Here is a 24,668-nt window from a genome sequence, read left to right on the forward strand (position 1 = left end):
CAGCTCCTGCAAGAGCAACACCTGGTCATAAAGCCCACTACTGCTCTGGAGCTGGAACGGCCTCTGTTTACTTGGAGATGCTTTTCATGTGCTGGGTCAGGTAATTTTGCAAACTTTTTTTGAAACTCACAAAATGTCTCACCCTTTGTGATGAGAGCTTGCAAATCGTGCAAAATCAACTGTCCAGCCTGAAGTAAAGCAGTAGTTTCAGCAAATGCCGTGCCTTCAGGGCAGCTGATCCACTCTGAATGTGGAGGAAACAACTTGCTTCAGCTTCCCTCTGCTAAGGGAGAGTGAGAAAATGTCACTCTTGAGCCTAACTCCAGCTTCGTGCTTCACCTCTGCCTCCTTGCCCCATTGTCTGCTCAAAGTCTTTAATTCCTCAGTTTCTCCACTGTCCTTTTAGGCAGATGGAGAATCGACTTGTTAGCTGGTTCATCAGCAGCGTCCATCCAGCTGGCAGGGGCTGGGCAAGGGCTGCTGGAGATGTAGGTGTATATCTGGTTTCTGCAACTGCTTCTCAGAGGAGAAGGAAAGGGATGAGCATCACCTGCTTAGTGAGAAGAGAGCCACAGGACACCACAAACCAGGACTAGCTCCTAACAGCTCCAAAATTGATTGAGGTTTGGGGCACAGTTCATTTTTTTTTTCCCCTAGAATAACTCTGAGGCTTTGGAGAAATGATAGAAGGACAGCTGTGGAATTACTTTCCTGTATTTGGACACTATATTGTACTGACATTTATGTGCATGGTGTTGCAGTAATATAGTCAGTTCAGCCTTTTCGTTGGTGACCTTTTCTGTAACATTAACCACAATATTGTGCACACACGATATTGCAAAGAAAAAGGATGAAGCAGGAATGCCAGTTGACTGTTGGCAGCATAAGTACAATATAGAATTTGCAGTTACAGTAATGATGAGTGCAAATGGAGAACCAGAAAATAAGCAATTTTCTACAGAAAAGTTGCATAATAGTAAAAAAAAATTCTAGCTTGCTCAATAACATATTTTGTTGCTGTCATTTATTTTGTAGGGTCCCTTTCTTGAGTAGATGGTTATTCTGTAGATTTGCCAAAGCAATGACTTTACCCTGTATTAAATAGTTTAACAATTTAGGGCTTACTTGTATCTTTACATTTAATCAGTTTTTATGTAAGAAGGACTCATCACACATGGCATTAAGGTGCTGATAATTGTGAATGGAGGTATTTACATTCTGAATCCTAGTGAACTGTATTACGTGTGTTACACTGTTTTTACTTCATTCCTCAGTTGGTTTTTATAACCAAGTATAGCCTGTAACATTTACTTTCCCAGAATGAAATAAATCCTGCACAGGGGATTGATATCACTTTTGTTGCTTTTGTGCCTTTTACATAGTTTTTAAATTTCAAGTGGTTTTGTAGGTTTCGTACAAATTCTTCAAGGAAAGTAGATTCTGCTTTTAATATTTTAACTCTTTGTATCACATAGCTTTGTAAATCTTGGGTCTGTTACAGGTCAGCCTGCAAAACACTCATGTATCTTTAGCCTAATGTGTGAGTGAACCTATCTTGGGATGAAAAAATTATCAGGTGCAAGAACACTGTGTTTAACAGAAATAGAATTATATAGATTAGAGGTGAAATCTTTCAGGTTCCCCTGAGAGCAGCATAGTTAATAACACTGATTTATCTCAGTTGAAAACTAGGACACCTGCCAGTGTGCGGTGGGACCCAGGAAGAATGTCTTGCACCCCAAAGTCGTCCTTCCTGCATTGTCCAATCCAGTGGTACTTTGCATGAACAGATGGAGGAGGGTGAGAACACAAATGTACCACAGTAACCTAAGTTAGTTAATATGTAAAGTACGTAACTTTACATGAGATGCTATATTTTACTATCCATTCTGCATCCAAGGACTTGGATGAGCCTGAGGCCATCCAAAACTAGGGAAGGTGCTACATGCTAGAGATCTTTAGCAACAATCAGTCCTATAACAAAATATTCTTAAATATTCAGAGGTTTAATGGGTATGATTTGGTGAAGCAAATTTCTGCAAGTCTTGCAGGTCTCTTCTTTCATCTTTATTGAGGAAGGGCCTTTGTTGTTGTCAATTTGACAACTGATTCTCAGGCTGCAGTGTCAGTACACAAACGTGCAACCTGATCCAGAGAGAAAACTATTACAATTGATTCGTGAACTGTTTGGTTTGTCTTTTAAAATGTGCAGTGTGCACCTACCCTTGCTTTTTAGAGGAAGCACTTACAAAACACAAATACATTGCCTTAGAAAAAGAAGCTGTGCTGTTTGCCTTTGGTCTTACAGTAGAACCCTGGCAATGGAAGACTGAACCTCATCTGTGACTGACTTACTTGTGTGGCAAACAAGTTGGTACTTGATAAACATTTTCCACACCCATATTCTTTCAAGTGTTTCAGCTGTATCAGATTAATACGATATATCTGCCCCCTACTGCACATCCTACAGGGGTAGACAGTGGTACCAATGTGCTGTGGAGTGGCCAGACTTTAGTGCTGCTTTGCAAGCGCATGTGGGTTTTCAAGGCAGAAATAGGTTTACTTTTTGACAAAACTGTAGGTAATCCATCACTCACAACCTTCTGTGGCAAAGAGATGCAAGGATGTCACCTTTTGAAAGAACCAGATTTGTCTTGTGAACATTGTGCTGATGGGTCGTTCTCCTGCCTTGTTCTTGGAAATGAAGTTATTTGGGTGTTCTACAAAAAGGGGTGTTTGTAGACTTGGTGACTTACCTAAGATAGAATATTTCATTTCATACATGAAAAGTGTCTTCATACGGAAGAGGCTGGAGCTATTCCATTCTAGTGGAAAAGGCCTGGTTTTGCATGAAATGAAAAATAAACTAATCTGATACTTTGATTAGTACACAAAATACAATGTTTCTAATGGAGAAAAACTAACAACAGTTACAAACAGCTCTCTAGTAGCTTAGAGTTTCAGTGTTGCATTATCAATAGCTGGCTTTTTCTCTAGCTTAAATCTGTGTTAATCTGCGTCGTCAGTTTGTGCCCAGGTCTCTGTCACGGTTGCACGTTTTGCAGAAGGGGTTTATTGCGCCCTCCCCTGGGGAAGGCAGTGTGCTCCGTACTGAAAACATTCAGCCACAATGAAGGGCAGGATCTTTCCTCTCTTTGCTGCTTTTCTGCCTCATGCGCGATGTTCACCTTTGTTTAATGTGCCCAGCGTTACTCACTTGGTGTTAGGTTTTCTGTGCTGGAGACTAAAACCAAAGTGTGCTGGATTACAGTGTGCTGTGGTATCGCATAGTAAACTCCTTTTTTTTGTTATTTTTTTTAGGCCCAAACTGCTTTGCAGAAACCCTTGTCATTCCAGCGGGCCGGGAGGTGAAAACTGATGAATGCACTATATGTCACTGTACTTATGAAGAAGGCACTTGGAGGATTGAACGGCAAGCTATGTGCACTAGACATGAATGCAAACAAATATAGGAAATACACAAATCTAAGTACTTTTTCGTGGTTTTTATAAAATATCTCACAGCAGTGAGCATCCTAGATGACCCAAGGAAGTCTGAATGAGAAGATGCTGGTGAGAAGCAAAGAATAAAATATTGATATTTTGTTTTTCAAAGTAACATGCTACTGCAAGGCAAAGAAGTGCATATATTTAAAACGTTTGGACATAAGAATACCTGTCTTAATAAATGTGTTATTTTCACAGTGAGTACACTAAAATACACTCTATAAAATATTCTATGTATTTCTATAATGCCATTATAGAGCTTAAAATAAATGTTTTATATAGACAATACAGATTAAAGTACTGTTATTGTTGCCTGTCCTGTTGTGCACCATGGCTAAAACATTACTTTTCTATTCTAGTTTCATCATCTGAGGGTTTTCTTGGGAGTTTTTTGGTTTGGTTTATGGGTTTGTTTTGTTGTTTTTTTGTTTTGTTTTGTTTTGCTTTTTTCTTTAGTTTAGTGGGCCAGGACAGAGCCAGTGTATGACAAAACTTTTATGTTCTCACTTTTGAAAAAATGGAGTAGGATATATTTTCAGAGAACATGCACTCATTTATGAATATAGCTGTAGTGTAGAAGTGAGATGGCCTCTCTTAGTTCCAGCGATGCCTCTCTGTTGGTCCACAGCTAGGATAACTTGGAGCAGTGGTTAATATGAAACTGGTCTCTCACAGCAGTTGCTATAAAAATTTAATGGGACAAAATCAGTTTCTAATATTCAGTTCAGTCATAACACATTGCAGCAGGACAAATTCCTCTGTGACACGAACAACATCACATCACCCAGCTGGTGGAAATGATGGTAAGTAACTATGTGGCATCGTTAATGGTAATGCATAATGAATGTGGAGAAGCACTGGAAGGACAAGAACAGCCAAACAGGCCTCCACTGGTATGGCTCCTTGTTGCCAGTTCATGGGCAGAAGAGCTGGTTAATTGCTGTGCCATTCTTCGGGTCTTGCTCCTGCCACTTTACTGGTGCTGGTTCAACGTTTTGGTCTTTCTGGTAGTCTGTGCGGGGTCTGTGACACAGTGTGTTGAGGAGAAAGGTCAATCCATCAAAGGATTTCTAGCAGAGAAGCTGACCCTGACTACAGGTGAGGCGAATCACATCTACCTGCTTCAGCCATCAACAGCCTTTGCTTAGATTCACGTTGGTTTTAGTTTAGTTTATCACCAACTCCTACAATACATCTGCTCTAAACACCTGTTAAGGCAAGGCTTAAGAAAACAAACAAACATAGACTTGCCTTTAAGCTTTTGCTAGAGGGAAGACTCAATAAATCAATATCTAAAACCAGAAGACTATTGCTTAAATTCCCACCTACCCTTTGCTACTTACTCCTGTGGTGTAACCTGGTTACCAGGTTTGCAAGCATACAAAGTATGGCTTTTTGGTACTTCTGAAGACCATGGAATTTTGCCAGTGACTTCAGTGGATCCCAGTTATCACCTCACACCTGTATTTTAAGCATGTGTCTGTCTGTCACTGGGCATTATTTTCCCCAGTGGTGGTACAGGAGAGGAAGAGCAGTGACAGAATCAGAAATCAAGGAACTGTCTCTTGCATGAACAGTCCTGTGGCAAAGCCATGCGTGGTATTGGTCTAGTCACAAGAAGAATAAGAGAGAGGAAGACAGATTGTTGGATTTGCATAGTTTCAAATCACACAAAAATTAAGTAAATAATAATTTTCCCTGAAATCGATTCACACATATGTAAATATTGTACTGGAAACACTCTTCTCCAGTAGCTGGAATTCGTAGCAGGGGTGCAGGAAATGTTTTGCCTGGGTTGTCACTGAGTCTGCTGGTAGCAGTGGAAGGTGACACAGAGTACGGCTTATCTTTTTTTCTTGGAAGAAGGGAAGAAGTGTTTCATGTCTCATTTGTACCTAGACCATAAGTACACTTCGAAATACAAATACTTCATTTTGCCATTTTATAAAAGGAGTACCTTATTCATTGTATACTACTTATTAACACAGTGAGACACTGCATGTTTGGAAGAAGATATGATTTGGCTAAAAATTGTATTATTTTAAGTACATCTATCCATTTCATAAGATTCAGTAGTTGCCTGATAGACAGCTAGCTTTTAAATCAGTAGGGCCCGTGCCTCATGGCTGTGTGGGCTTCTGCTTACTGAAATCAAGTATCTGCACAGCTCTGGGGAAGTGCCATGAGTGCCTGTGGTCTTCCATGTGCATTTCCTCAAGATGAGTAGAAGTGGCCACCATCAGAAGCGGCCATGTGGTGTAACAGCAGAGCAGGTGGACTTGCAGCCCGGTGCGGGACTGTCCTTCCCAATGGGCTGCTAAGTGTCTCTTTAAGAGGCACACCCGCTTTCAGTGAAATTATGAGAGACTCAGAATTTGTGTCTTTCACTGTATGGCCATAATGTTCAAGTTTCTAGAAGTCTCCCCTTGGACTACTCACCCTTTGCTTCTTCACTGGAGGTCCTTGTGAAACCTTATACTGTTTCCCAGGGCTTAAATTTCTGTTCTTTTTGGAAGTTCCGTCTTTATTGAAATAGTGAGCGCAAAGTTAAGGGAGGGATAATTTAGCTTGTTTCTAGTGTAGTTTTTATAAATATTTTCTATTGCACATTTTTCCAAAATATTTTTTCATCTCTCAGTCCTGGTACCAACATATTAATGTCATCTTTACTGTAGTGATAGGCTGGTCATTTCCCATTTCATATGGAATATCCTGGGCAAATTCATCTTGACACTGAGCTTTGTGGGTGATTTCTTAAAGAGCTTCTATTTTGAGATACAGTATCTTTCCTTTTTTGAGAAATAAACTTCAAGTCTTTTGAGAGCCTTTTGTTTGGGTTTGGTTTGTTGTTGTTGGAGGTTTTTTTGTTGGTTTGGTTTTGCTTTTGCTTTTTTAATGTAGTGAGGTAGAAGTCATAATGAGCTTTTCACCTTTATGCTGAGATCACTGGCCACATCCAGCTTTGGCCTGTAGTATAAGAACTCTTTGGTTATCCCTGAGATGGGCAAATAGGCTGAGTGACTCTTCTTGGGCAGATCTCACCAGCTTCACTCAATGGTGGAACCACAGTTAGTACATAGCGTGTTGTGGGTTAACCCTAGTAGGTAGCTAAGCACCACACAGCTGCTCACTTGCTCCCCCACCGCCCACCCTCAGTGGGACAAGGAAAAAGAATGGAAGAGTAAAAGCAAGAAAACTCCTGGGTCAAGATGAAAATAATTCAATCAGCAGAGTAGAAGAAAAATTAAAACAAATCAAACAAAAATATAAAACCAAGCTCTGCAATGGCAATCACTTATCACCTCCCATGGGTCGTTGGGCAGCCAGCCAGTTCCCAAACAAAAGATAGGTAACCTTGCCTAAACCTTGCTCCTCTCCATTCTAGTACTGAGCAGGACATTATTTTGCATGGAATATCTCTCTCATTATTTTGGGTCACCAGCCTGGTTGTGCACCCTCCGAAGCTTTTGCGCACCCTCATTCACTGGGGGCGAGTGAGAAACAGAAAAGACCTTGATGCTGTGCATACGCTGTTCGGCAACAGCCAAAATACTGGTGTGTTATCAGCATTGGTCACAAACACAGCACCAAGCCCCCTACTACAGAGAGTAAAAAATTAGCCATTATGGAATGCAGTCAGAAAACATTCTCCTTTAAACGAATTTAATTGCTAAGCAAAAAATAAAACAGAACTGGTCTAGTGGCCACATGTACTTATCTAAATGTTATGATTTGGTCATGTAATACACCTGCTCCTGTTTGACCTTCATCATTTCCAGTGAAACAAATTTGAGAATATTGGCTTCCCTGCTGAAGCTGGTTTTTGCTTCAGTCCAAACAGTATTATGTGTCCTGCACATGAGTTGTCCTTCAGCTTTGCAGGTGGGTTATGTCTGTAGAAGCTGTATTTCTGGGCACACTGATAGCTCATGAGTAATTTTGTATTTTTGTATTTGAAGGTCTGTTACTCATGAATATTCTTCTCAAATGTTCTTACGTCGCTGCATTGGCATGAATATGATATTTCTGCTTCTACTTCCCTTGCTTCTGCTTATTTCCCAGTTGAAATGAGCACAAATTAATTCTTGGTTTGGCCTCATCCGTTGTTGTCAGAATGCACGATCATTAACTTGGCTTCAAACCTGTGTCAGTAGGTGCCTGAAGAGATTATATTGTAGATGGTTTCAGGTAATTATAAAATTGCACAGTTTGTATGCAATAGGATTCTTTATACTACTTGTTTAAACCACAAAAATGAGTGTGCTGGTATTCACTTAAATACTTAGGAGAGACTGAAAAGAGAAAAGGGGAAAAAGAGGAAAAATACGAGACAACGGAGCTGAGCATTATGGTAGGAATGTTCAAAAAAAAAGCAAAGCTACAATGTCATACAGGAATTTCATAGGGAGATTTTAAAAGAATATTGTAAGAAAAGTGAGTGAGAAATGTACTTGTGCACCAACTGAAATACAGGAAATTCTAGTTGGAGATGAAATAAAAAGTCATGCTGTAGAAGTGATTAGATACTGGAGGATGTTGCTCAAAGATGTTGTAGCGTCTCCGTTATTGAGGATGGTCAAAACCCAACTGGACACAGCCCTGAGCAGTTTGCTGTGGTCAAACCTTCATTCAGCAAGGTATTGGACGAGATGATCTCCAGAGATGTAAAATGGAAAGCAGGTTTAAATGACATTGAATTAAAGTTTTAATACAAATAAGAAAGAAAAATAAATTATCAAAGGTTCCCTCACTTTGGAAAACAATCTCTTCTGTTATTATACGGTGTAATATAAACTATACTGACAGGACTGTAAAGCATTTAATGTTACTTTTTGATGGTAATTTTAATGTCTGAAGTATGATAGCTCCATAATACATAGGAGGCTTTGAAAGGCACATATTGTTTAACAATCTAATGCAATCCAACTAAATGCTTCAGTTATTCTTCTTGTCAGGCAATGAATTTTCTTCAAAGCCTGTGTTACCATGGGTTTTCTGTCTGCAAAAATACACCTGATGCCTTCTGTTCCTGCTGCATTAAAAACAAAGCACAAACTGGGGAGATGCCATTGAACTGAATATCACAGACTGTTTTTCTGGGTATCTAAAAAGTCAAATTTTCATCACTTTTTGATAAAAGAAAGTATTACCTCAGAAAGTTTATAACTTGTTTAGTTTTGAGAAGACAGCCGCTCCTTCCCAGAATCCTCTTTCCTCTTAAAATATACTTATGCTCAACCACAGTGAAAGTGTAAATTTATATTTGCCACACAGTGTGGCAAATGTAAATTTTCGGTCTTTCGAAATGTCACATTAAACAACTCCCATAGCAAAGAAAAAAAATAAACACAATCTATTATGTTTTTCCAATTGTTCATATGTAATATGTGCCTCATTCATTTTATACACTTATAAAACAAATACAGGAAAAGTCCCAACTTGTATGTCAATTATCAGTTATAAAGAAGACAGAAGTCTTTATTGTTTACTTGTTGAGCCTATGTGGAAATACTGATGTGAATATTAATTAATCAGTAAATAGGAAAACACTGATATAATTAGCATCACAAACACTGATGTCTAAAAACAGTCCACTCTCAATTTAACATAATTATTTGTCACATTGTTCATTTGGAGCTATTAGCTAATAGTGATGCTACTTCTATAACAGTTAACAGTTTCCTGTTTTTAAAAAGATCATTGCTTTTAAGAAATATACAGCATGAATAAAACTATTGTTGAAAAGAGCAGGCAGACTATAGTAACGGAATAACTAATCAGTTTTGTTGAAGATGTGTAGTCTATTAGTCATAAATGTTGAGTTTCCTACTTACATCTGCTAGTAATCTTGTCGATTTAGTAGAACTCTAGAAGCTGGCCTGCTTCATGTTGCTTTGGCAAAAAGGGAAAAATATCACATAAACCAGTAAGCACTCCAGTTCCAGCAGGATACAGAGCACCGCTGCAGATTTTGAACAAACTGCAGGACCATCTGCAAAAGCGGAGTGTGCTGAGTGTGTCCTGTGCGCGCAGATTTTACCTTATGGCAAAGATGTGAATTTATGAAAAACAGGAATGTTTTTCATATCAGTTCACACACAATGTGGCAAAATAAACACATAGCAGATGTAACGTGAGGAAATGTAAGTAAGTTTAACATGAAACAGGCAGTTAGCAATAGGACAAGGGGGCATGGGCTTAAACTCTACCAGGGGAAATTTAGGCTGGATATTAGAAAGAAATTCTTTACAGAGAGAGTGATCAGGCATCGGAATGGCCTGTCCAGGGAGGTAGTGGACTCGCCGTCCCTAGAGGTTTTTAAACTGAGATTGGACATGGCACTTAGTGCCATGATCTAGTAAACGGACTAGAGTTGGACCAAGGGTTGGACTCGATGATCTCTGAGGTCTTTTCCAACCCAGTCGATTCTGTGATTCTGTGATGTAATTATTTTGGGGAACAGATAAGCAAGGACAACTTTTTTCCATGTCTTATATGCAAAGAAATTTCTTTCTTCTGGCTCCAACCATACAAGATACAACCTAAAATATTTTAGCGATGAGAGATGTATATCCAGCATGTATGCATTGACAAATGGGAATTCTTTTCTTGGTTAAGCCAGCATAAACCAAGAGTAATTTTGAAACCCAGGTTAATACCGTTAACTGAGATCAGGATTTCTTCCACGGATTGCACCTATCATAAGGCATCTGTACTTGACTGCAATCACTGAATGACAGAGAACGTTCACAAATACTCGTGTAAAGTGCTTTTGTTCATAGTAGGCAGAATTAGAGACAAACTTTTATAACCACGTACTTTTCTTTTTCCAGTAAGCCTTAAAGGATGTGCAAACTTTGTGAACTAAAGTGAATCTCAGCTACCAGGAGGACCAAAACCCATCATTTCTATACTCTGCTAAAATCCACAAAGGTACATATGGATGAGAAATCCAATCTTCTAGTGTGTATAATACCCCAGTGAAAACTACATCAGCTTTCTTATTCTCCCTCAAAGTATAGATGCAATTCTAGAAATGTCTTTAATTGACAAAATGGTCTGCCAGCCAGAGCTTTCTCTTTCTGCTGTGCAACAGGAAGGTAAATACATTAAAATGTAAAAACACTGCCTAATCAATGTTACTATGGCCTTCAAAAGCTGCATTCATTTCAGAGGGTAATTCTCAAATCAATTTGCTATCCATCCTGGAGGAAGTTCCACATGCTGATATTATTTTCTTGTGTGGTTATTTAACAAAAACAAAATCTGTATTTTCAGAAAAAACCTACTGCATACTATGCTCTCTCTTTAGCCATTGATAATTCAAACTAATGCTAACTAATTTAGCGCTGTTGTGAGTGGGAAATCATGGACATAACAAATGGACCTGCAATGCTTCAGCCTCCTGTAACGATCCTGAAGTCCGTTCATTTCTAATTACAACATCAAAATAAAGAATAGGTAGCCTTCAGACATTCTATGGATTACAGTTAAATAGAGTTTAATTTCTTAACTGCTAAACATTTTTTAACATGCTCTTTCCCAGCTATTTATTTTCAAATGGCATTTGATAAAAAGAGCTATTTTATACATTCTGATAGTTATGCTGTTTATACTTGTGTTTGAACAATAAACAGTGTCACTGTGTAGAATCCTGATAATGCATGTTTACCATTTTTTCGAATGCCTTACTTGCATATGTTTTATGAAGAAATTAATTTAGTTCATCCAAACTGGAAAAACAAATCATCCAGTCTTACTAATTACTTTCTACGGTACTGTTTTCATTTTTTGTGTCCTTCACATCAAAATACAATATATTTGGAGCTTCAGGCTCTGTCACATTAACAGTTTATTAGTGGAATCCTATAGTATAGTATCTTAAGATAATGCATCTTATCGACAAAATGCTTCTTAGTGTAGCATGGTATGGCTTTTTATTCCTTTTTTTCAGAGTACAGTGCCTGAAGATATACATATTCAAACCTGTGGTCCAAATTTGTGCTTGAAAAAACAAACACTTGCAAAACTCATTTTCCAGATAAAACAAAGAGCTAAAAATGGCCTTCACATCTAGTTCATTTTTATAAATCAGCTAGATAGGAAGAACAGCTAAGGGGAAAAAGAGTATAAACTCTGTAATATTTATAAAAAATCTGTAGTTTGTATGGGGTATAATGCGTAAATACAAAATAAATAGGATTTTAAATAAATAGGATTCTGTTACTGAATACCAACTTAAATAAGGCTGTTTATGAATGACAGTGACAAGGAATGCATTGAGTCAACTGCGTAGTAATTCTCAACAGTCTTACAAAAGTCAAGATGAGTGTCATAAAAACTACCACAGTATTTTCTGTTACCATTTGTTTTCTTCATGTAAGAACAAGTGTGTTATGCTGAAGCTGGTATCTTAAAGGTGGAACAGATGACTGTCCCAAGTGGAATTTTACGTTCTTTGGGAAGAAGTTACCAACTGGTCAGTAGCGATATTACAATTCATCTTGAAAGAAAGTTATTAGGATGTTTTTGCATTTGAGGCTACATTGCAACATTCATGACCTCTCAGTACTGGATGTATATAGTGCTGTTCACTGTATTCCTCTTAACAAACAACTGACTGGGCAGGTAAATGAAAACTACACTATAGACTCCTTACACCAGTCCATGCTGAGAGAAGCTGAGGTCTATCAGCAAAGGACTAAGTATGTAAAATACTTCTGCTTGTGTATTGATGTGTTTTAAATAGTTGTCTCTATTGGTTATTAGCCTAGCAGATATTCTAAAGACATTAGAAATGAAGTAGTCCTAAGTGGTATGAACTAAACCATTTTACCAATATGCTGATGAATCATTACTTCATAAAAACAAGCGTATTCTATTGATGTAACCAAACTGTACACATTTTAATATTGCGATGCTGAAATACATAAGAGCTATTGCAAGAGTGCAAATCCCTCAGCCGTTAGCACTTTGTTGCTCCATATATCAAACTGCTGTTACACGGAAGACAGTGCATTCCTTCACTGGGATTGTATGATCCTGGGTTGCATACAACTACAGACAAGGAAAAAAAAAAAACAAGGAAAAAAGGTCGAATTTAAGTGATAAAAATATTTACATGTGATTAAATGTGATTAAAATGCATCTTTATCTATTTGAAAACAGATCAGATTTTTTTCCAGTATTCTGCTAGTTGCTTATGTAAAAAAAATGTACATATTTTCTAAATCATCTATTTATTCCACCATATTTTTCTCTTAATCACTTTTCACTGCATCTACTTACAGGGGATATGTCCATCAATTACATTCTAATATGGCCTATATCCAATGATGTTTTAAATAAACTGCTATAGCTGCTTGTATAAGTAATACAAGACAAAATAAAGCTGAAATCTAAGCTCTTATTATTATTAGGTAGTGCAAAAATAATATATCAAACCAGAAATCAGTGTATGATGCAGAACAAGTGTCTGAATGAAACATTTTTTCTTGCTGGATCATGTTATGCCATTTGTCATCTGCAGAATGATTTCATCACAAGAGACTAATTCAGTATTGTTCTCTTGGCAGAAAAACAAGCAGAATTTGAGCTATTTGGTTATGCCTACCCTTCCCGAATCATACTTCAATTTGGCAATGGTAGCTTTTCTTTAGGGTTGATCTTTAATTAACAGCATTAGTATTCAGTATGCAAAGGTAATTAAGACCTTTCTCCCTTTTGCAAAGTTGGTGCTTACCTGGTTATTGAGGTTTGCCTGGCTTAATGACTTCTTGGTCACTACTGCACAAACCTCAAGCAGGATTTTCAGTGTTTGGTTTGGGTTATCTTCATTTGTTGAGGCTGGCAGGATTCACTTGATCCCCAGTGCCTGTTATTAGCTTGACCTGGCATTTTTGCCACTGCTATTGACTGAAGAGGGTTTTAGAGGTCTTGTGAAATGTAAGAGAGAAGGAATCCTCTGCAGATTATGTCAAAACCTTGCCTTTTTTGTACATTAGTACACGTGGCGGGTGCACTCGACCAACCCTCAGCCAAATCAGCAGCAGTTTGGTCCAGGCTCCAGAGGAGGTAAAGGCCTGAGCTGCAGCCAGGCCAGGAACTCCTTCCACGAGAGCCACAGGGAAGCAGAATGCACACTGATCACCGGTGGCTTGTGGGAGCAGGGAGTCTCATGCAGACTTTTCATACTGTATGCAATTTGACTACAAGCCAACCGCTTCATTCCATAAATTCGACAGCCTGGATGAGCCCACTTTGAGCTCTCCCTGCTAAATAAGTGAGCTGTATGGCAGTGGTTTTACTACTCACAGATCAGTGGATGAGCCCAATTCAAGTTCAGTGTTGATCATTTAGCTTAAGTAGATGCACACCAAATGTAACAGATTATTTAGAGATAAAAGGTTGTAAGATTTTTAGTGTACTCTTTAATTCATGTTACTTGGTAGACTAAATTTGCTAAAATTTTAAGCTGTAAGGTCCTGCTCGCAACTGCAGATTACACTGAATGCCTACAAGATAAAGTCTAGCTTGCATTTTGCTGGGGAAAAATTGGTCTGATTGGGAAAACAACAATCCAAGGCTAACGCAGAGATATCACAGACATCTGCAAAGCAGGGTCTGTTTTGCACTTCACTGAGAAGAAAGGATTTATCCAGACAAAATGGCACCTTCAAGGATATGGACCAAAATCAATGCCTACAACTGAACAAAACAAAGCCCCACGTGGAGTCAGGGAAAAAGGGTCCAAAGGGGAGCAAAAGGACCTGGTGGTAAAATTTTGCTATTAGACTGGATCTTGGTGTGAATGGTCTGTAAAGATAAAGTTTGTAGTTTCCTATGCTCGGGCAGACCTCTGCACAGGTACCCAGCTTGAGCCAGCCCTTCTGCTATGCTACTCCGTTAAATTTTTTATTTTCTGATAATTTTGTTTCCTGAAAGTCTGTTCTGCATGAGGTTAAGGGCCCTGCCTGAAAGTTTGTGACTGGAGCTTTAAAATTAGGCTCCAGAGCAAACGGTTATTAGGGAGGGAAGAATCCTGAACATTTGCACTGTGATGGACATAAGCCTCGCCTGAGAGTTTGCCTCTGGAGCTCCATGACACAGCCCCTGGAGCGAACAGTTATCAGGGAGGGAAGATGCCTGAAAGTTTGCTTCATGAACGGATACAGGCACCTGGAGAGAAGGTAAGCAGCATTCGGCTTTGCATATTTCCCCCATGCAGTAAATAACAGAGCAAACCCGCCACCGAACTCTTTAAGGTCACACTTCTCTTTAAGAAATCTAAACATCATTCTGCAGCAAGCAGAACCCTAAAATCACTCCCCTGTGACAGTACAAATGACTTTATGGGAAAGAGAAAGCTTTATGCTGTATGTAACTAAAGGTATTTTCCAACCTCTGTCTGGAAAATCAGTCATCTCGTGAAACAGAGGAGTAATTCTATTATTTTTATTGAAAGTTACAGGTACACATCTAGTAAATCCTTCAGAATGTTGTTTATTTTAATTGGAGTAAGGTAGATTTCTCTTACAATGAGATTAAAAGTTTATTTCTCAGGAGCATCATCTGTTTACTGTCTAGCAGAAAGGATGAAAAAAAAGAAAGGAATCTGATGTACAGACGTGTAGATTATTTAGCCAGCTTCTGGAGAGTTTCTTTAACCAGTAAACTTAACTTGTTTCAGTCTTTTCACTAATGGAAAACTCCTACTGTTACACCTTCACTTTGAAAGTATAAACTTCTTAGCAAAATATTCTATCTTTATAGCATATTTTATATAGTTGCCACTTCACACTTCACAAACTGAAATGTACACAATGTCTTAATTTGTTCTTGTATAAACTAACCACTATTTTGCACTCTTATGATTTTTAGTACTATTTCAATATTCTCTTGAATAATGTATTTCCTTTTGAACTTTCAAGATACTATGTTTTAGTAATATAAATAATCATCATACTGTGAGAAGTAACTGAAGAAAACCAAATTAGAACTGACTACTTAATATCTAGTCTATTAAAAATACCACAGAAGTCAAGCTCTGCAGAATAATAATACAGGACAAAAAATATTTCATAAAGCTAGTACAGGGTATGATATGAAATTGTCCCTCCAGAGAAGCCCTAAGAAACATGACATCTTGTACTGTATTAAACTCACAGCTGCATCTTATTTAAATATATATATATATATTTATAAAGCAGAAAAATTATGAAAATTATGTGACTCAATTGCCTATGTTAAGTAAGATTTAATGGTGGAACATACCTCATGTAGCTGTTACCAGAATATTTTATTAAGTTATCCTGGAACAATGTGCTTTATTTAACATAGAACAGGGCTTTAAAAGCAGAAAAACATTAAAATTAAGATAAAAACATATGAAAGAATATATATGATATTTTTACTCATCAATTCTGTATATTCAAGCCTGCTTTACAGAGGCAGAAGACTAAACAGAATTATTAATCAGTAGTAGCTTGGTGTCTTTAAGTCATTATTTCTACAAAATCACACAGTAAGGGGTTCTTCCTGAGGCTTATCTGGTACCTGCTGAACGAAATTTTGTTGTATCACCAGTGTTTTCTGCTGAAAATATTTCTCTATCGATACATACATCACACACCAACTGATCAGGTTAACATGTTTAATTGGACTAATTCAGAAAGAGATTTAGACTAGAAAATGGGAGTAGAGGGTGAGACAATAGCACAATATTTAATGTAATTTTAATATAAAAACAGAGGAGAAAGAACAAATGAGGATATAATATGATATAAAAAAAAACCATGAGACTGAAGCATGGGAAAGAAAATGCTTGCAAGTTCTAAGAGAGGAGATTTAGACTGGTAGATGATACAGTAAGTGAAAGGGTTATGCTTAGTGCACAAATGGGATGATGGCCGTGTGAAATACATAATGTGGTGTTCACAGAGTGCTGCACAACAGCATGGAGCAACCAGAACTACTAAAACACTACATGAAACTAGATATTCTAAAAATAATGTGGGAAGGAGAACAGGTATAACTGAATATCCAGCTATTTTGCTGTGTTGGAAGTTAAAATAGAGTAGGTTTGTTTATGAATTCTGCAGAGGATATGCATAGGATTTTTTATTTCTCCATGTTCTTGGGCATACGCCAAATCCTGTTCCATTTTGTTGTATTCTTATCAAGACCCAGAGACTAGAAATTGTCACGCTATTAAAAGTTTAATCTACTTAAATTAGAAAGTTTGAGTAGCATCTGTTTCCATGTTCCAAAATAGAACTCTTCCATGAAAGGGTAAAACAGATGATAATCTAAGGCTTGCAATGTGGTGATACCCTATGACTTGTGCTAACCTTTGACTGGTAAGAAATGTATTATAAATTTTTGAGAAAAGGAAAAAAAAATCCATGAAACCACAAAACAGCTGACCAGACTTCTATACTATGTAAAGGTTTCATGAATGAATGGTGAAACACATGCAGGTGAACGGAAAGTAATACAATTTGATGTTGGTTTACAATGAAAATAAAAAATAATTCAAAAGCACCTGATATGGCAGCACATACAAATGTAATTAACTGCACAAGATTATGATTACAATGGAATTTTTAAAACAGTACTAAATGATGCTTAAAAGGGAATTAAGAGTCGGAGAGAAATTGCTCATGAGCTTGCTCTTAGGCAGACGTTACTAAATATTTCCACTAACAAGATTATCAGAGAACGCCCCAATGAACAATGCTAACAAAACTGGGAGAAACTGTGAATAAGGACAAGATTTAAATAGTCAGGAAGAAAAAAAAGGATGAGAAAGGACTGTACATTTGTTTTTATTAAGGTAGACTGTGAACACAATCAGTCACAATGAGAAGAGGAAGTGTGATACCATTACATCATATAAGAGAGAGGTTCTTCTTAGAACCAAAAGAAAAACACTAATGATGTAAAAGGCACTGTTAAGAGCTCATCTGAAATACCATGTTAAATTCTATTCACCTCTGTGCAAGAGTATTAAACTCAAAATAGAGTATGTGAGATGTAGGTTTGCTGAATGCAAACTCCAGCAGAAGCAGATAGAAAGTAGTTGACTTGCTCTGATTATAAAACAGGAGACAAAAAAAAAAATCTACTTAAGCTAAATCCCATTCTCACTATCAGGGCAAATGAGTATGAACTTTCCATGAATTAATTTAGGCTGAAAGCTTGATCTTCTAACCACAAAACAATACTCGCTAAAGAGACCAAGACTCTCAAAATTGTTCTAAAATGTGCTTTAAAACTGTTTTAACTGCATTACAGGACCTGTTTCCTGCAACTATTAAACAAGGGAGACTATTGGATAACTCAGTAAGTTGAAGTCTGCTGTACTTCCGTGGAAATGTGTTTATCAAAATATTTCTATGAGTAAGTCCATGTTTCAGAAAAAGCTCCACCACTAACAAAGATGCAGGAAAAATATTTTCTGTTTAAGTAACAGATATCAGGATTACAGCAAATCACAACTAATTTTCCCATGTTAGCATGGTCTCCTGAGGACTACTGCATGAAGTCTGAGGCATTGAAAACAAATGAAGAGAACCGATAGTGGACGGTAATCAGGCTGAACAGAGGTCTATCAAACACGACCAAAAAGGCTGAACTTGAGGTGGTTCAGTTCAATAAAGATGATATCAGAAAAAGAAAATAGACACAGTCTTCTAAGATATACAGAAGCTATTTCAGAGATAAATTTAACAGAATCATTTCCAGATTTACTGAGACAGAACAAAAAGTAACAGGTATAAACTACGTCACGGGAAATTACATTAATATCTCAGAAAAAAAAAAAAAATCTTTCCAATGATAAGGATGTGCAGTATTGAGTTATATTTCTTTGTGTGCCTATCTAGTAATTTGAGATATTAAAGATTATGCAGGATACATCTCTCAAGAATAACTGATGCTCATATATTGCCTTGAGGTAGAATGATAAGCAGAGGACCCTTTCAGTTTTAGTCCCTTCAATATGGTGGTTTGGATTCTGGGAAAGGAAATTACTAATTTTACCAACAGGTCAACTAAGGAAGAGTGTCTGTTTGACCATGCTGAGAGAATGACATCCTCAGTTATGGGAAGGAGTAATCAGTCCAGTTTCAGGGCTGACTGTTTCAGATTCTCTGGTACCACCCCTGTGTCTGCCAAAAAGGTGTCTGTTACGATCCCAGCTGAACAGGGATCAGCTTCTTGTGTTGACACTGGAGTAGGGCTGTGTAGTGTTCCTGTCTAGCGCAGCAGATAAAGTAGAATGGCAGTTAAAAGAACAATGTTATTTTTTTTACTACTTATGTTAAGCAGCCACCAGAGCAAAGATGAAAGTTGTGTTTTGAAGAAAACAGGAATACAAATTAGCTTAGAATAGAACAAGATATTCTAGGGGAAAGGCCAGAACAAAACTGCAGTCTGTACAAATCATCCTGAGGAAGGCAGGCTTATCTGAACTCGATTTTCATGTATCTTTCCCTGAAATCCTGTGCCACAATATTCTGTATTACAATAAATGTAATAAAGTTGTTATTTATTTATATATATCCATTCCAGATATTTGTCACTTTTTGCTGGAAGACATGGACCAAAAAATTTAGGTTCCTTCTGATGAAGACAACAAATTGAAAAAAAGATCTCATATGTAAATGTTTCGCATGTTTCACAATTTTAGATTTGTCTCTATTTTTTCCATATTCTTCTTATTTCTTTTCAAAGTGTATTCCATTCTGTAAACTTTTGTTCAATATGTAATCCAGTGTTTTCTTTCACCATTTCTAGGTCTGTAGGGAATCATCTCTGTCAAAAGCTTGACTCTATGTGCCTTGTCTTCCATTGTTCCCTTGAGACTTCAGGCTCAATATTTGGGATCACAGGATGTTGAGGATTGGAAGGGACCTCAGAAGATCATCTAGTCCAATCCCCCTGCCAGAGCAGGAACACTTAGATGAGGTTACACAGGAAAGTGTCCAGGTGGGTTTTGAATATCTCCAGAGTAGGAGACTCCACAACCCCTCTGGGCAGCCCGTTCCAGTGTTCTGATACCCTCACTGAGAAGAAGTTTCTTCTCAAATTTAAGTGGAACCTCTTATGTTCCAGTTTGAACCCATTACCCCTTGTTCTACTGTTGATTGTCACCGAGAAGAGCCTGGCTCCATCCTCATGACACTCACCCTTTATATATTTCTAAACATTAATAAGGTCACCCCTCAATCTCCTCTTCTCCAAGCTGTAGAGACCCAGCTTCCTCAGCCTTTCCTCATAAGGGAGATGCTCCACTCCCTCAATCATCTTCGTTGCCCTGCACTGGACTCTCTCCAGCAGTTCCCTGTCCTTCTGGAACTGAGGGGCCCAGAACTGGACACAATATTCCAAATATGGTCTCACCAGGGCAGAGTAGAGGGGAAGGAGAACCTCTCTTGACCTACTAACCACACCCCTTCTAATTCACCCCAGGATGCCATTGGCCTTCCTGGCCACAAGGACACAGTTCTGGCTCATGGTCATCCTGCTGTCCACCAGGACCCCCAGGTCCCTTTCCCCTACACTGCTCTCTAACAGGTCATTCCCCAACTTATACTGGAACCTGGGGTTGTTCCTACCCGGATGCAAGATTCTACACTTGCCTTAATCATATGAAGAACCTTTTATTGGATGAAATGCAATTTGGCAAAGCCCCTCTTTAAAACATTGATCCCCTCCTTAGCATCTAAGGAAGGTAATGTCACTTGTTTTAAAATGAGGACTGACAAAAGTAAAATTACCAGAATTCATCTCACCTTTCCTTAGTCAAACTAAAATTTATTTTGCAAAGCTATACAGAGTCATTATTTTATCTGCTATTCTGACTTTACTCAGATCTGGAATGTAGCATATAAGTTTGTGATTAGATGAAAGCACTGCATTATTATGCCCCTTTTTATAAATTTTAGAACAAAAATAATTGTCTTGTCTCACTGTAAAACAGCACTTGAAACATACCTTGCTAGATTACAGAATTTCTATGCTAATTCCAAAAAACCCTACTGCTATCTGGAGGTCTGAACTTAATCTGATTTATTTTAATTTAAATCAGTCCATAGAACTTGTGGGTCTGACTTAAAATCTAAACCAGAAAGGTCTTATGAAAGTTTTACCCAGGTACTAAGCTGATTTAGTTCTGGTTACCTTGACAGACTTGACAAGATCACAGCCCAAACCGGCAAGGCATAATAATTTTATAAAGTTAAATAGCAAAGTACTAGAGTTCAATCAGAGCAAAAACCATTGTAACAGTATTTAATACTTTGTACAATAAATGAATTTGTCACTTACCACAACACTCTGGACAGTCTGGATGCAGTACTGCATTAATTCCATACCCTGGATGGCAGCGATCGATCGAAATGAATTTCAAAGTACCATCAATGTAGTATATGTCAGGCAATGGTGCAGAACATGTCCTGCTAACTTTCACTTGTCGCTTAAAAAATTTCTTTATAAAGTGTTTTGCCTAAATTGAAACAAATAATATTTTTGTAGAGTCTTGGATGGAAAGAGGTCAGAATACAAGGAAAGACAAAAGAGTTAGGATTAAGATTTGAAGGATGTACCACTGAATATTTTGACTATAGCTGAATGATAAAAGGACAATCTGATATTCTTGGATATGTTGGTTTTAATTTGGATAAACCTTGATCAATTAATGCAATGTCTTTGAAAGTGTTCAGGATTATACAAATAGAACTTTAAAAGCTAATGCACAGTGATTTTGCCTACATGAGACATCTGTAGCCTTGCATCAGTAGACTTGCAGCTTTCCCAGCTACATATTGTTTAGGTCAACTTATGTTTCAGACATACTTTCCATCTTTATTAGCTATTTCTGTACAGTAAAAAGAAAATGCCCAAGTTCTCCTGAAGCCAAGTTAAGTAAGGGGATTATTATTATTATATCAATCAAATATAATCACAAAAGACTAGTTCCCTTACTCAAAAAGATTTGCACAGATACAATCCTAGATAGGAAAAACTTTCCTTTCAGTCAATCCAGAACCAGCAGCACAGAATCACAAAAATGTTATGATACAAGGGAGCTCTATTCCATCTTATCTACTCCATCACCCTAGCAAAAGGCGATGTTTATTTTTCAAAATCCTTTATTTTCTCTGGATTTTTGGACCATTATTTAATGAAGTGTCTGTGACTGGAATGTTAAAGACTTTAAGTCACACTAGTTAAAATTAAAAATGTGACTTCTAACTGGCTAAGAAACAAAACTGGCTATGTAACAAAAAATAGATCCATTAGCAATCAGATAAAGTCTAACAGTAAGAAGTATGAATGCTTTGAATCCAGACAGTGTTTTGTTTGTATACAGGGATTGAATATATATATGGAAAGCTAAATATAAAAAGAAAAAAAACCCTTTAATAGGCTTGCAAGGTTCAGTACACACACAAATTGGCGAATACAAATTTATTCACAGTCTCCTAAATTGATCCTCTTGTCTGTATATAAAAGATGAACTTTGATCATGAGCTTTCCCCACAAACTTAGGTGGTTTTTTTCAGTGGACAGGATGGAAGCTGCTTAATAAGTACAATATTATTTTAGACTCCTTCACCTCTCCACAGGGATCCCAAAGCATGATTTGCATACCTGTTATTTCTTGTTATTCCTCCCATGCTTCTCTCCCCCTTTCTCCCTTCCCCTTTAAGAACCTCTGAATTAACAGTTAACCTAGGAAGCAAGGCTCAAGGGTTCTTTTTCTCTACTGTAAAAGGCAAATGTCTTCAAGCAGCTAAAATTCTGCCAGATCAATAATAAAATCACTTTGCATTGATGGAAAGGCACTCCCATTGCAAACTAGCATGTTTGAGATCTATAAGATAGCATATGTTCAAGTTTCTCAATGTCTTGCCAGTTTTCATGGTCTTAATATATTGTCTTTAATATAGACTGATAGTGTCATCTCCCTTATCCATAATGGCCATAGAATATTAGCAATTTTAACTGATGTTAAAATTTTATATCCATTTATAAATTTATTAAACAAAGTGTGTTTCAGTTTTTATGTTATTATACTTTATTGTGAGAGTAGCTTATTATGTTAGTTGCCCTTTTATTCTATCTACTGTACCTTGTTTAGTCTATGAGATGCAGCACAAGCCTTTTGCTGACATTTGTGTTTTCCTCTGTGTAAGGGAGCAACTGTAACAAAACACAATCTGTTTATAGAAGAACAAAGTCAATGAAATTAACTTTTCTTTTGGTATTTACTGGTTTAAGAGTCTAGCCTGTTCTGATGCAAGTATTTAGGACTTTTTACCGTATTTCAGATGTTTAACTTGGAACACTTTAAAGAAATCACAGAGCCTGTCCTCTTTTAGTTATTACACATCTTGAAAATATTACACATATTTTCAGTATACTTATTTTTTTATGGGAACTATTATTTCTTTGTAAATTCTAATGGCAAGGAAATATACAATTCTGGACTCTATATGTGAATCCTTTCAAAAGAAACAAGCTACTCCCTCTCTAATTACCTGCCTACTGTTGCAATTTTATGGAGACTCAGGCTTTAAAACAGTCATCCTGGAAACCTAACAGTTCAAGCTTCTGACTGTTCCTGCAGTGGACTCAAGTTTTCTCTCCAGAACAACCAATCAGGGCAATATCTAATGCTTTTAAACATTTTCCCTGCTCCCTCCATGCACAAACACATCAGCTCCTGAGCATCACCCACTGAACTCCTTACATTCTCATAGGATGCCTGTGACACACAGAAACAAAGAAAGACTTCAAGTATAGACTGAAGAAAAAGTGCAGTTACATTTTAGTAATCGATTTGCATGAGTTCACATTCCTTATCAACTGAATAGTACAGATATGTTATGGCAGAGGCTTGGGAAATAGTTAACTAAGCTGCTGGATTGCTCTTCAGAACTGACATTACATTAAGCTGTCATATTAAAAATAAAATTAAATAAATCATACTCAGTAAGAGTCCTTAAATATCCCATAATTTGGTGACATCTTCCCAAGCCACCTAATGATTTGCTTTAAATTAAGCCAATTCAATATTTTTTGGCAACTCAGTTTTACCCAGGTCTCCTTTAGAGTCCTTTTCTTTTAAAGAAATGGAAAATTATGAAATCTCCCTCTTTTATTGAGAACACTTAGAGAAGGAAAAGTACAGAGGTTCATCTCATTTAACATCAGTTCTTGAAAATTAGACATCCAGCCTCAGTCTGTCATTCGGAAGCTATTTGTAAAGACCAAGGCACATCCATGGAGTGATTTATACACCTGTTGGAGGTGGTTAGATGAAGGTAATCTGGGGAGTTACAGAATATGCTGTTATCACTTTGCTTCCTATGTTAGTGTGCAACAAGGGACATGATAATGTTTTACGATAAAAAATAAAAACATATTGATCTATCCACATCTATCAAAAGTTCTAAAGCTCTTCTGAAATAATGTAAAATACGCACTTTTGAATATATAAACTATCTTTTTGCTGTTGACATGAACTTCACATGCAATACTTTAAAGCATTTTTACAGTCAAGAAACTATTATTAAACCCTTGAAATACTTTCTGCAAAGAAGCAACAAGCAAAGACATCCATTATCTATAAAAATTCTAACCATTCTTTAAAAGCAAGGCAGATTCTTACCTGAAAATGTAAAGAAGATTTCATTCTGTAGACTTCCTCTCTGCGTTTTTACATGATGACATTCTGACTTAATTAATTTAACTTCACAAGAAACTATAGCAACAAGTTTTTTTAGTAGCTGAAGCAATGCTTTCTTAAAAGAAGCGTTCTGAGAACTGTTGCAGGGGGCTGCGTGATACTGGACTGTGAACTCATAGTAAATTTTAGGATCAGAATAAGCTGCAGGAAAAAATGTGGAGGATGATGAGGAACATATATGAAGTAACAAGAAGAAAAGTAATTTCTGCATTTGAAAATAAAATCTCCAATTTAAATCCTTAATTTATAAATAAAACCTATTTTGCAATCCTAGAGAATTTTTAATGATAAAATAATGTATGCTGGGCCAGTAAGAAACCCTTAAGACATTTTTACAAATCTACATTCTTATATGTATTCATAGGTAAGTCTTACTATTTATTAATGTAACATTCTAATTTTT

General features: G+C 37.2%; 2 protein-coding genes across 4 annotated transcripts in view; one reads left to right on the forward strand and one right to left on the reverse strand.

Annotated features, from left to right (window-relative positions):
- Window positions 1–3,813, forward strand: part of VWC2 (von Willebrand factor C domain containing 2) — a 59,024-nt gene extending 55,211 nt beyond the window's left edge. For both annotated transcript variants that reach the window (XM_065052732.1, XM_021280674.2), the window contains exon 4: window positions 3,322–3,813. In XM_065052732.1, coding sequence (XP_064908804.1) covers window positions 3,322–3,473 — 152 coding nt within the window. In that variant the 3' untranslated portion in view covers window positions 3,474–3,813. The remainder of the gene's footprint in view (window positions 1–3,321) is intronic.
- A 7,169-nt stretch (window positions 3,814–10,982) lies between these two features.
- The window catches only part of ZPBP (zona pellucida binding protein), a 31,906-nt gene continuing 18,220 nt past the window's right edge, over window positions 10,983–24,668 (reverse strand). Inside the window, exons 5-8 of one of the 2 annotated variants that reach the window (XM_065052734.1) lie at window positions 24,188–24,406; window positions 22,646–22,716; window positions 20,839–21,016; window positions 10,983–12,564 (exon numbers count right to left, since the gene is read on the reverse strand). In XM_065052734.1, coding sequence (XP_064908806.1) covers window positions 12,473–12,564; window positions 20,839–21,016; window positions 22,646–22,716; window positions 24,188–24,406 — 560 coding nt within the window. In that variant the 3' untranslated portion in view covers window positions 10,983–12,472. Of the gene's footprint in view, window positions 12,565–16,105; window positions 19,450–20,838; window positions 21,017–22,645; window positions 22,717–24,187; window positions 24,407–24,668 lie in introns of those variants that run through there. The other variant, XM_065052733.1, reaches the window with a different exon arrangement.

The sequence above is a fragment of the Columba livia genome, chromosome 2 (assembly GCF_036013475.1).
Source record: "Columba livia isolate bColLiv1 breed racing homer chromosome 2, bColLiv1.pat.W.v2, whole genome shotgun sequence".
Lineage (NCBI taxonomy): Eukaryota > Metazoa > Chordata > Aves > Columbiformes > Columbidae > Columba > Columba livia.